The 13,660-nt window shown below is 46.0% G+C and overlaps 1 protein-coding gene across 2 annotated transcripts in view; it reads left to right on the top strand.

Moving 5' to 3' along the window:
* The window catches only part of arhgef38 (Rho guanine nucleotide exchange factor (GEF) 38), a 73,553-nt gene that overhangs the window by 27,725 nt on the left and 32,168 nt on the right, over positions 1 to 13,660 (top strand). Inside the window, exons 2-4 of one of the 2 annotated variants that reach the window (XM_052010263.1) lie at positions 3,307 to 3,494; positions 6,723 to 6,846; positions 12,623 to 12,770. In XM_052010263.1, the coding sequence (XP_051866223.1) occupies positions 3,307 to 3,494; positions 6,723 to 6,846; positions 12,623 to 12,770 (460 nt within the window). Of the gene's footprint in view, positions 1 to 3,306; positions 3,495 to 6,722; positions 6,847 to 12,622; positions 12,775 to 13,660 lie in introns of those variants that run through there. The other variant, XM_052010264.1, reaches the window with a different exon arrangement.

Here is a 13,660-nt window from a genome sequence, read left to right as displayed (position 1 = left end):
TCAGGGAATTGAAAGTTATCCAAATGGTGGAGGGCATCAGAGGTGCCCTGGATGTAATTGGGATGGGTCTGGACAAGGGGACACAGGATGGAGCTCAGGTATGGAGAACTGAGTTCAGTGGGGCAAGAACAGGTAGAAACAATCAGCCTTTAAAAGCTAAAACACTTGTGCTCAAATCACGATGTTCAAGTCACATTGTGACTCAGGTACAATCCACTGAGACAGAACTAGCAAGAGCACAGATACAGGTTATTGGTATTGGTTTATTATTGTCACTTGTACCGAGGTATAGTGAAAAACTTGTCTTGCATACGGATCATACAGGTCAATTCATTACACAGTCCAGTTACATTGAGTTAGTACAGAGTGCATTGAGGTAGTACAGGCAAAAACAATAACAGTACAGAGTAAAGTGTCACAGCTACAGAGAAAGTGCAGTGCAATAAGGTGCAAGGTCACAACAAGGTAGTTTGTGAGGTCAGAGTCCATCTCATCGTATAAGGGAAGCATTCAATAGTCTTATCACAGTGGGGTAGAAGCTGTCCCTAAGTCTGGTGGTACGTGCCCTCAGGCTTCTTGTACCTTCTACCTGATGGAAGAGGAGAGAAGAGAGAATGACCTGGGTGGGTGGGGTCTTTGATTATGCTGGCTGCTTCACCAAGGCAGCGAGAGGTAAAGACAGAGTCCATGGAGGGGAGTCTGGTGCTCGTGATGTGCTGGGCTGTGTCCACAACTCTTTGCAGTTTCTTGCGGTCCTGGGCAGAGCAGTTGCCGTACCAAGCCGTGATGCATCCAAACAATATGCTCCACTAAATCCCCTACCACCTTACTCATTCCTTTAGTCCTAGCATGTTCCTCCACTCCTTCCTTATGTTTATCTGGTTACTCCTTCAACTCATCCCTTAAATACATTTCTCCAAGCACTCCTTAGAGTCACAGAGTTGTAGAGCTGTACAGCATGGAAGCAGGCCCTTCAGCCCAACTTGCTTGTTTAGTGACATAAGTTTACAATAATCATAATTCTAAACACCTCTATTAATTAACCCCTCAGTTTGGTGTCACGGTAGTGTAGCGATTAGCATAACACTATTACAGCGCCAACAACCCGGGTTCAATTCCGGCCGCTGTCTTTAAGGAGTTTGAACGTTCTCCCTGTGTCTGCGTGGGTTTCCTCCGGGTGCTCCGGTTTCCTCCCACATTCCAAAGATGTACGGGTTAGGAAGTTGTGGGCATGCTACGTTGGCGCCAGAAGTGTGGCAACACTTGCGGGCTGCCCCCAGAACACTCTCGGTAATGCAAAAAGACACATTTCACTGTGTGTTTCAATGTATGTGTGACTAATAAATAGATATATATCTACTTTCTGGAGAACCTCATTGTATTTTATAATGCGGAGGTTAGAACTGAGCATAGTGCTCTGTGTAGGATCTAACCAAGTCTTTCTATAAATAATGACCCGTGTCCAGCTGATATGGTTCATCCTGAAATAATGATTTTCATTTTTTTCCATCTTTTGCAATTTGTGGGATTGTTTCGGTGGCTTTCAGGGCCAAAGAGTCACACTTTATCTCCCATTACTTTGAGAGGTTCGTCTGGTAACCCACTATTAGTTTGCATGTCAGTGGCACACAGGGTCTCTGTAGTCATTTATTGAAGATGTGTCTAATGCACAATCAACATTTATTTAGACCAGGTTTGCTCATTAAGTTTACACTGGCCCAGCAATTTGGATTCATTTAGCAGCTTTATGTAATGCAGTAAAATAGTCCAGGTTTTACCCAATAGGAAGTGCAAGAAGATTAGCTGTAGTGATGTAGAGGACTGTTAACGAGAGGACTGTTAACAAGTAAGTGTTATATGGCAGGAGTGATTGAATGAGGTGGGGTGAACACACAATAGAACGCAGAAGGAGGGGTGAACACACAATAGAACGCAGAAGGAGGGGTGAACACACAACTGAACACAGAAGGAGGGTTGATCACGCAATAGAACGCAGAAGAAGTGATACACCATGGGACAGAGCGAGGCTGGTGATGTTTAAAAAGATATTGATGGGTGAAATTGTGGAGAGATCGCACAAAGGTGAGGTTTTTTAGTCATGGAATGGTTGCCCCTCTGCTTCATCATACTTCTGCTGTCTCAGTGGTGAAGGAATGGGAACCTGTTCGACTTGTGGTGAGGTAACGTGGAGGGGATGATTATCTGCTCCCTCAGCATTCCTCCCGAACATCGACTGTATTTACTGAGCTAGGGCAGGCTTTGAGATGTCCTGACAGTATGATTCTTTCTTTCGAAATACTTTCTTGCAATCCAAGTAAATTACACTCAATGGAATTCTGATTATTTCCAGGCAACATCAATTAGAAGGGTTTAAGGGGAGTGTATGAACAGTATGTCCTGGAGATGTACACACTTAACTCTTTGAAGGTGGCAGCAAGAAGAGGTGGCTTCTCCTTTGATCCCTAACTTTGTAAGGAGACAGAATAGAAAAGTACAGAGGTTTGGATTAAACTGTAGTTGAGTTTTACAGCATAGAAACAGGCCCTTCAGCCCACTGCATCTGTGCTGACCATCATGCAGTGCGATAGTCTGATAGATATTTAAGAGCAGTCACTGTTGTGAAGAAATGCACCAGGTAATCCTGTCACCCTGTTTAACATAAGATATTTCTTTATTGGTCACATGTACATTGAAACACACAGTGAAATGCATCTTTTGCGTAGAGTGTTCTGGGGGCAGCCCACAATTGTCACCACGCTTCCGGTGCCAACATAGCATGCCCACAGCTTCCTAACCCCGTATGTCTTTGGAATGTGGGAGGAAACCGGAGCACCCAGAGGAAACCCACGCAGACACGGGGAGGACGTACAAACTCCTTACAGACAGTGGCCGGAATTGAACCCGGGTCGCTGGCGCTGTAAAGCGTTACGCTAACTGCTACACTACAGTGCCTTCCGACCAACCGGGCAACGGTCTCTTCCACAGAGCCATGTTTCTGGAAGGATGTTAAGTACCTCGGCAGAATCCAAAGACTGAGTAATTTCAATTGCCTTGAGAGACTGGAACTTGGAGCACAGAGGATTAAAGATGGTCAAAAATTTGTAGAGTAAATGTGGAGAAAACGTTTCCACTAATTGTCCGTAACTAAAGGTTTTGAAATAATTGTCAAAACAAAATCTGGTGAGAGTTGAGAATTATGCTTCTCCTGCGAGCTGCCGCCCTCCTGTTATTCAGAACAATTCTCCAGTGTTGCCTACATTCCAACTTTTCTCCCTTTCTTCCCCCACCCAACCAACACCCCCACAGCCAAGATGACTCCCCATGCAATTCCTGAAGCTTCAGCAACCCCAACGCTGGACCCAGAGGAACAGAGGGAGCACATGATGCGCAGGAGGTTAAAGATCATCGAGGAACTAGTACAGACTGAGAAAGATCACTTCAGAGACCTGGATCTGTGCATCACCCATGTTGTGCAGCCTCTCCGGGAGAAACAGGTAATCTTTTCGTATCTTGTCGGGCTACTGTGTGCTGCAACCCCATCGTTCAGCTCCCTCTGCTGTTAACACCTGAAGGTGCTGCCAGCGAAGGCAGTGGAGTCAGGTCCATTCACTACGTCTCAAGAGGTTCAAGTTATCCTTTATTGTCAGTCACCCATATGCTATAAAAACACACGGAGCAACGAAACGTCGTTTCCCCCAGACTCTCACAACAGAAGACATACAATAAACGCAGACAAAAAAGAAATTATGCAAGTACAAATAGTGCAAAAAACGGTATAAACAGAATACAAAATTAGTGCAGGGTCAGTGCAAAACCGAGTTGGACAAAGAAAATACGGAACTCAGTGTGTTGCACTAATCGTATAAAATGTTCAGCGGCAGCCAAAGTTCTTATACGCCGTTGTGCAAACGCGGGCTTTTGACGCGGCATTTGTCTGAAACTCTCTCCAGGGTACTCTCTCCAGAGCCTGACAGCCTGGGGGAGGAAACTGTTGTACAGTCTAGTAGTTCTGGCCCGGATGCTCCAGACGGCAGTGGGACAAATAGGTCATGGGGAGTATGAGAGGGGTCATCTATGATTCTGCAGGCCTTGTGTGTGCATCATGTGTTGTAATTTGGACATTTGGACAGGCACATAAATAGGCAAGGCCGAGAAGGATACATACCCAATTGCAGGCAAATGGCATTAGTATAGCTGAGCAAAAAAAGTCAGCATGGATGTAGTTGGCCGAAGGGCCTGTTTCTGTGCTGTACAACTCGATGACTCTGAGACGCTATGGTTAAGGACTGGGTCATTATATCCTGCAGACCACAGTAACGTCAATGACCTGGTCAGCCAGTATCATCCCCCTCCTACCTCTCTCTTCTCTGTTACCTTATACACTAACCCTGGTCCTCCCCTCCCCTGTTGGACAGGAACATGGATAGGAAAGCTTTAGAGGGATATGGGCCAAATGTGGGCAAATGGGACAAGCTTGGATGGGCATCTTGGTCAGCATGGACTGGTTGGGCCGAAGGGCCTGTTTCCATGCTGTATGTCTCAATGACTCCCCATCCCAACCTTCAACCCTCAATGCTCTTCCCGTATCCTTCTCCCCCTTTGCCTATTTAGGTGTCTGTCTAAATGCCTCTTAAATGCAGTGATTGTAGCTGATTCTAGCCCTCGCCCTTCCTGCCCTCATCTGACCCACCAAGAACTGGATGAGAATCCGGTATTCCGAGAAAGATTGCTGTGGAGAAAGTGGCAGGTGTGGATGTTGTGAAGCCGCTCCGAGCTGGGAATTCTCAGCAGGTCAACATTTCAGGTCAATGACATCTCATCAGAAGTGGGAACTGTCAGCAAAGAAGCAGGTTTTATGCAGGTATAGTGACAGAGGCAGGAGAAAGGGGCAGAGAGGTCAGTAGGGAGGGCCTGTTATTGGAATCGGAATTGGTTTATTATTGTCATTTTGTACTGAGGTACAGTGAAAAACTTGTCTTGCATACCGATCGTACAGGTCAATTCATTACACAGTGCATTGAGGTAGTACAGGGTAAAACAATAACAGAATTCAGAGTAAAGTGTCACAGCTACAGAGAAAGTGCATGGCAGGCAGACAATAAGGTGCAACGTCATAATGAGGTAGATCGTGAGGTCAAGAGTCCATCTTATCGTACTAGGGAACTGTACAATAGTCTTATAACAGCGGGATAGAAGCTGTCCTTGAGCCTGATGGTATGTGTTTTCAGGCTTTTGTATCTTCTGCCTGACGGGAGGAGGGAGAAGAGAGAATGTCCAGGGTGGGAGGGGTCTTTCATTATGTGGGCTGCTTCACTGAGGCAGCGAGGTGTAGACAGAGTCCATGGAGGGGAGGCTGGTTTCCGTGATGCGCTGGACTGTGTCCAAACTCTCTGCAGTTTCTTGTGGTCTTGGGCAGAGCAGTTGTCGTACCAAGCCGTGATGCATCCAGATAGGATGCTTTCTGTGGTGCATCGATAAAAGTCGGTGTGTCAAAGGGGACATACCAAATTTCTTTAGCCTCCTGAGGCACTGGTGAGCTTTCTTGGCCATGGTGTCTACGTAGCTGGACCAGGACAGGCTATTGGTGATGTTCACTCCAAGGAACTTGAAGCCCTCGACCCTCTTGATCTCAGCACCATTGTAAACAGGAGCATGTACATGATAGTGGAGGGGAAGAAGCTGTTCCTGAATCGTTGAGTGTGGGTCTTCAGGCTCCTGTACCTCCTCCCCGATGGTAGTAGCAAGAAGAGGGCATGTCCGGGATGATGAGGGTCCTTAGTGATGGATGCTGCCTCCTTGAGGCACTGCCTCTTGAAGATGTCCTCAATGGTCATGACACCATGCCACTAGGCTCTCTATCTCCTCCATATACTCATTGTTATTTGAGATATGGCCCACTACAGTGGTGTCATCTGCAAACTTGTAGATGGAGTTAGAGCAGAATCTGGCCATGTAGTCATGAGTGTATAAGGAGTAGAGTAGAGGGCTGAGGACGCAGCCTTGTGGGGCACCAGTGTTGAGAATAATCGTGCTGGAAGTGTTGCTGCCTGTCCTCACTGATTGTGGTCTGTTGGTCAGAAGTCAAGGATCCAGCTCAAGGGAGGTGTTGAATCCCAGGTCTACGAGTCCGGAGATGAGTTTGCTTGGAATTATAGTACTGAAGACAGAGCTGTAGGCAATAAACAGTAGTCTAACATAGGTGTCTTTACTGTCCAGATGCTCCAGAGCTGAATGTAGGGCCAGGGAGATGGCGTCCGCCGTGGACCTGTTTCGGCAGTAGGTGAATTACAGTGGATCGAGCTTGTCTGGGATCTGGAGGGTTTCGGGGGAAAGGAACAAGAGTGAAAGGAACAAAAGGAGTTGGTGATTGGGGGGGAGATGAGAAAGGGTGGTTGAGCCCAACCACCAGAATGAAGCAGCTGGACTGAATGGCCTGACTCCCTGCTGTGGACATCATGCAACTTAATTTCTGTGGCCCAAATACTTCAATGTGAAGAAAGCACGTCCACAAAGAAGAGCTCAAATATCGAAACACAGGCAGAAATCTAAACACAATCTAATTGTTCATCACAGACAGATGCAGATGTTTTGGATATATTCTACAAACCAAATCCCACGGACACTAAGATCAGAGAATGTTACCTGCCAGTTGGACTAAAACTAGATTGCCTTGCGTTTGAAGTGAAGAATGTTTGTAAGTTAATGCAGCTTTCTCTCTGCAGATCGAGTGTCTCGATGTGGATGGGTTGTTCAGTAACATCGAATCAGTCCATCAGATATCTGCCAAGCTCTTGTCAATGCTGGAATATGCGGTCACCGAGGATGGACCAGAAATGCAGATGATCGGTATGGAAGCAATGACCCAGAATATATTTGTGTTTAACAGATCCCAGAATGATCCATGTAGATTTATACAGAGGTCCAAAGTGGAGGGGTTGTAAAAGTAGGGAATAGCTATTTAACATGTTCATAATATGATAAGATAAGATATCTTTATCAGTCACATGTACATCGAAACACACAGTGAAATGCATCTTTTGCCTAGAGTGTTCTGGGGGCAGCCCGCAAGTGTCGCCACGCTTCCGGCGCCAACATAGCACGCCCACAACTTCCTAACCCGTACATCTTTGGAATGTGGGAGGAAACCGGAGCACCCGGAGGAAACCCACGCAGACACGGGGAGAACGTACAAACTCCTTACAGACAGCGGCCGGAATTGAACCCGGGTTACTGGCGCCGTAATAGCGTTACGCTAACCGCTACACTACCGTGCCTGCCCCTATGTTTTTTAAATAATTGGGAGGGATGAGAGCCAGGATAATAAATAAGGAGAAAGGAAATTTTGAGGTTGTGAATAAAACCTGGGAAAATAAAACTAAACATTGGCTTGTACTGCTGCCCAGTTACAAAGGGAATGGCATAAAATGATGTTCAGCAAAGGCCAGAATAAAGAGATTTTGCTGCAAAGCACAATGTGTTTAAGACAACGTGGCTGGGTAAAAACAACCCAAAACCAAAGGAAGGCTCACACCCAGTGTACGGAGGTAAGGGAACACTTAGAACAAAATCAGGAAGTCAAAAAGGAACTGTGGGATTAGATCTTCAAGGAATAGAAGGTTATAAAATTATGAGAGGCATAGACAGGGTAGACTGAGTCTTTTTCCCAGGGTGGAAATGTCAAGTACTAGAAGGCATGCATTTAAGGTAAGAGGGGGGAAGTTTGTGTGGGGCAAGTTTTTTCCACAAAGAGTGGTGGGTGCCTGGAATGCATTGCTGGGGGTGGAAGCAGATACGACAGTGGCGTTTAAGAGGCTGTTAGACAGGCACATGGACATGCAGGAAATGGAGGGAGATGGATCATGTGCAGGCAGAAGGGATTTAGTTTAATTTGGCCTTGTGTCGGCACAGACATTGTAGGCTGAAGGGCCTGCTCCTGTGCTGTACTGTTCTATGTTCTATCTACAGTTTTTTGGCTTTTAGACCATCGGAAATCAGCCAAAGGCATCTTCACAATAGGTTCAATAAGCAGAGGCTGAAACTATAAACTAGAAAATCTTTCGAATGATTAAGATCCAAAAATAATTACTTAAAACTATTAAGGAGCAAGCTCTATAGATTCAGGAGTGATATCTGCTGCGGTTGCAAACAGAACCAATGTAAAGTCGGAAAAGTTCCCACATACAGATAGGAAAAAACAGTTGGGATTATTATTGGAGTGTTTGATGGATGGAATAAAGTCACCAACAGCAAAAGCAAGATGACAGAAGTATTAAATAATTGGCTTGCTTTGTTACTAAAGAGATGGTTTTTGGTGAAAATGACGTCAGAAAATGCAATTAGAAATTACATATCACATTTTAAAATAAAAGGAAGAATTTTTTTAAAAATTCATTAAAGGCATGGACCAGTTGGGCTGAAGGGCCTGTCTCCGTGCTGTGTAACTTTATGACTATGACTCTGCAAACTCGGAGGATAAAATTCCTGGTTCAGAAGGATTATATCCTTCTGAAGGCATTTTCTGATGTCATATTCACCCTCCTATATATTGGGCTTCCCCTCTTCCTATCCTCAGTCCTGAAGAAGGGTCCTGACCCGAAACGTTGACCGCCTGCTTTTCTCCACGGATGCTGCCTGGCCTGCTGAGTTCCTCCAGCATCATCGTGTTTTGGCTCAAGAACACTAAAATAGGCTACAACAATACATGAATTTCAAAAGGGAAATCTTGAATGACCAGCATAAGTAAATAATTGAAGAGGTTGCAAGGTAGCAATGCTATGGATGTAATATACTTGAATTTGCAGGAAGCCTTTGATAAGGAGCCTCTTATCAACAACGAATGAGACCAGATTGAATACAACGCAGAAAAATGTGAGGCCAACCGTTTTAGCAGAAAAAGTAGAAAAACTGTTTTTTTTAAATGGTGGGGGATTGAAAGGTGTTGGTGTTCAGACAGACCTGGGTGTCCTTGTACACAACTCACTGAAAGTTAACATCCATTGTAGCAAACAATTTGGAAGGTAAATGGTATGCTGGTCTCTATTGCAAGAGGATTAGCGTACAAAATTTGAAGTGTCTTGCCTTGGTTATCTCGGCCTCTGGTGAGACCACAGCTAGAATATTGTGTGCAGGTCTGGTCTCCCGACCTCAAGAACGATATACTTATGACGGAGGGAGTGCAGCAAAGGTTTGTCAGGTTGATTCCTGCAGTTTGTTGTATGAGGAGAGATAAAGTATTCTGGCCTTATACTCTTAGATGAATGACAGGTGATCTCATTGAAATGTTCAAAATTTCAGACAGAGCTTGGCAGAGTAGATGTCGGGATAACATATCCCCTGGCTGGTGTCCAGAACAGGGCGGGGGGGCAGGTCTTGATCACAAAATAAGGGGTCAGCCATTCAGGACTGAGATGAGAAGAAATCTCCTCACCCAGAGGGTGGTGAATCTTTGACATTCTTTACACAAGAGGGCGGCAGGGACCAGCCGCTGAGTATGTTCAAGACAGACAGAGATTTTTAGGGGAATCGAGGGATATGGGGTAAGAGAAGGGAAGTGGCTTTGAGGCAAAAGCTCAGCATTGCATGTGAGGAAAGGAATTCTCACTATCAGAGCATGCAGAGTCTGATGGTGGGTGGTCAGTCAACTACAAGATAGAGAGCATGTGGACCGTTATTCAGAGAACCAGAAGTCTCACAAGGATGAGAGCTGGCACCACAGTTGTTCACAGAGTTATATAGCATGGAAGCAGGACCTTCAGCCCAATTGGTCCATGCCGACCAAGATGCCCATCTAAGCTAGTCCCTTTTGCCAATGTTTGGCCCCTATCCCTCTAAACCTTTCCCATCCGTGTACCTATCCAAATGCCTTTTAAAAGTTGTTATTGTACCTGCCTCAACCACTTCTTCTGGCAGCTCGTTCCACATACGTCCCACCCTTTGTGTAAAAAAGATTTACCTCTCAAGTTCCTATTAAATCTTTCCCCTCTGGTTCTTGCAAATGTATGTTGATTTTCTGTATATTAGACTTTAGAATCAAAATTACAATTTCTGAATTTGGGAATGGAATCAAATTACAGCGGCAATAGTGTTAAAGAAGCTGAATCAAACAACACAGAAACTGGCCAATCAGTCCAGCACGTCCATGCTGACCAATGGAATCCATCTGTACCAGTCCCACCTTCCATCACGTGGCCTGTAGCCTTCTATATCCCGGGGATTCAAGTGCTCGTCGACACTTCTTAAGTGCTCTGCCGCCACTACTCTCTCAGGCAGTGCGTTCCAGGTCCTCGCCACTCTCCGGGTAAAGGAGCTCCCCCTCACATCCCCTCTAAATCTCTTCCCCCCGCTTACTTTATGTCCTCTAGTTTTTTCTACCTCTGATAAGGGGAAAAGTTTCCTGCGGTCTACTCCATCTATACACCTCATACTTTTACGTACCTCAATCATGTTCCTTCTTAATCTCCTCGGCTCCAGGAAGAACAGACCCAACCTCTCCAGTCTCCATGCCAGGCAACCTCCTGATGAATCTGCTCCGCACCCTCTCCAGCCCTCTCACATCTTGTCTTAAACAATTACAGGAACACATTAATAATGGACCAATAGTTGATTAATAAACCTCAACATAGTGTTGTTTTTTTATTATGTAATCACACTTTGGGACCTGGGGGTTGCTGGCAAGGCCAGCATTTATTGTCGAACTGTCCTCGAAGGTGGTGATAAATCACTGCAGCCCTTCCAGTGAACGTTCTCCCACAGTGCTGTTGGGGGAATGAAGGACTGGCATTATATTTTCAGGTTGGGATGCTACAAAACATTACCTGGGAAATAAGAAACTGTGACCTTATAGCTTGGCAGAGCAGTGTATCCTTGTCTTTTCTGCAATATTAGAAATCCTTTTTTTAAAATTTTATTTACAGCGTGGTAACAGGCCCTTCCGGCCCAATGAGTCCACGCCGCCCATTTTAAACCAAATTAACTTACTGTACGTCTTTGCAATGTGGGAGGAAACCAGAGCACCCGGAGGAAACCCACACAGACACGGGAGAACATACAAACTCCTTATAGACAGTGACGGGAATCGAACCCTGATCTCTGGTGCTGTAATAGCGTCGCGCTAACCACTACACTACTGTGCTGCCCAAATAAAGAATTCTATCAGATCAAGACCATTACTTCTCAAATCTCTCCTCAAAACTTATCCTCGAATTAATCCCTGTCACGCTCTGTGACTGTAATGTTCACTCTGTAGCCTGGAGCCCAAAACTGCACAAGTTATTCCAACTGTAATCTCCTCAAATGAAAATCAAAAAGCTGCAAATGTTGGAAAACTGGAACATAAACAGAAAATGCTAGAAACACTCAGCAGGCCAGGCAGTGTGTGTTAACATTTCAGGTAACTGTACAGACCTGCAGACTTGTAGAGGAAGTCTCTAAGACTGTACAAACCTGCTCTGTCCTGCTCTTCGACTGCCCGTCACCCCTCCTCACCTGGATCCACCTGTCACCTGCCAGCTCTTGCTCCACCCCATCCCCCTCACCTTTTCATACTCTAGTCTTTCAGTCCAGATGAAGGGTCTTGACCCAAAACACCAACTGCCCATTTCCCCCCACAGATGCTGCTCGACCCGCTGAGTTCCTCCAGCATTTGTTTGCTGCTCCAGATTGCAGCATCTGCAGTCTCTTGTGTCTCCATTTTGCTGCTCCATTTGAAGTCTCTTCAAGACCTGCCCACTTTGAAAGACTTCTCCTCCTGTCTTCGACAGGAGTCCTGTGAGACTCTCTCTCACTGCTCCCTCCCTGTGACTTCTGCTGCTCTTTGGCTATGATCTCACCCAGACTCACTACCACAGCCACATGTCCTTCCCTGGTATCCCACTCTCCCCCTCCCCCATCTGCTTATCACCCCCTCCCCCTCACCTGGATCCACCCATCACCTGCCAGCTCTTGCTCCACCCCTTCCCCCCACCTTTTTATACTGGCCATCTCCCCTCTTTCTTTCCAGTCTTGATGAAGGATCTCGACCCGAAACGTCAACTGTCCCATTTCCCTCCACAGATGCTGCCTGACCCGCTGAGTTAAATTGGTAAATTGGTTTATTATTGTCACATGTACCAAGGTACAGTGAAAAACTTTGTTTTGCATGCATGCCATCCAGACAGATCATTTCATCACATCAGTGCATTGAGGTAGTGCAATAACAAAATGCAGAATGTCGTGTTACAGTTACAGAGAAAGTGCAGTGCAGGCAGACAATAAGGTGCAAGGTCATGACGAGGTAGAATGTGAGGTCGAGAGTCCACCATGGACCACGGAATGTAGACCGTAGACCGTAGAACGTGGGCCATAGACCATAGAGCATAGAACATAGAACAGTACAGCACAGGAACAGGCTCTTCGGCCCACAATGCTGGGCTGAACTAATTATGCTATTGATTAATGCATGGTTAAGCGAAGGAGTGGAGAGGTGTTCAAGAGGTCAGAGTACTCGCTCTTGCCCTGACTGAGCACATCCTTGTAAACTTCACCTCATTCCTATAACTTTATGTGTGAACCCAGGAGCCTGGAGTGCGAAGGCCTCAGCAAGCTTCCACTGATCCTTCTCTCCAATGTCAATTTCCTTTAACAGGTGAAATATTTTTGCAGATTAAAACTCCTTTAGAGGAAGTCTATAAAATCTATTGTTATCACCATGATGATGCCAATAATTTGCTGGAAATGTATGACAAAGATGAAGAAATTCGGCAGCATATAAGAAACCAAATTGATGTTCTGAAGTAAGTGAGCTGTTATTTTTTCAGTGTTATTGTGTCTGAGTGAGCGTGATCCCCAGCTCCGGGTCTGACAAGTCGCAGTCCAGGTACTTGAGTCCTGCGCAGTACTGAAGGAGTGCTGCCCTGTCGGTGGCACTGACCCTTAGACGTTAACCCTGCCTATCAGGGGTGAAGCCAAAGTATCTCATGGCCATTAACTCATGGGAGTTCTCCCAGTCTTGACCAATGCTTATTCCCCGACCAGCACCAGAAGTTACATGAGTGATCTGGTGTAACGGTGGTGCAACAGGTAGAATGACCGCCACCCAGCTCCAGAGTCCCAGGTTCGATCCTGACCCTCGGTGCTGTCTGTGTGGAGTGTGCACATTCTCCCTGTGACCGCCTGGGTTTCCCCTGGGTGCTCCAGTTTCCTCCCACATCCCAAAGACATGCTGGGAGATTAAATGGCTGCAGTAAATTGTTCCCAGGGGCAAGAGTTGGGGTGTTGAAGCACATGAGAGAAAATAGATCATAGGGAAATAAGCATGAGGTGGGAATGCTCTGACTCAGCAGAGACTCGATGGGCTGAATGGGCTCCTTCTCTGTTGTAAGGAAATACGAGGAGTATCTACTAGCATGGATAGAAGATTGGCTGACTGGCAGAAGGCAAAGAGTGGGAATAAAGGGGGCCTTTTCTGGTTGGCTGCCGTTGACTCGTGGTGTTCCCCAGGGGTTCGGTTGGGTCCGTTACTTTTCACGTTAATGATCTGGATGACGGGATTGATGGCTTTGTGGCCAAGTTTGCAGATGATACAAAGATAGGTGGAGGGACAGGTAGTGTTGGGGAAGCAGGGAATCTGCAGAAGGACTTGGACAGGTTGGGAGAATGGGCAACGAAGTGGCAGATGGAATAC

This window comes from Pristis pectinata, chromosome 2, assembly GCF_009764475.1.
Source record: "Pristis pectinata isolate sPriPec2 chromosome 2, sPriPec2.1.pri, whole genome shotgun sequence".
Taxonomy (NCBI): Eukaryota; Metazoa; Chordata; class Chondrichthyes; order Rhinopristiformes; family Pristidae; genus Pristis; species Pristis pectinata.
Note: the sequence above shows the minus strand (reverse complement) of the source record. Positions and strands in the feature narration are given on the sequence as shown.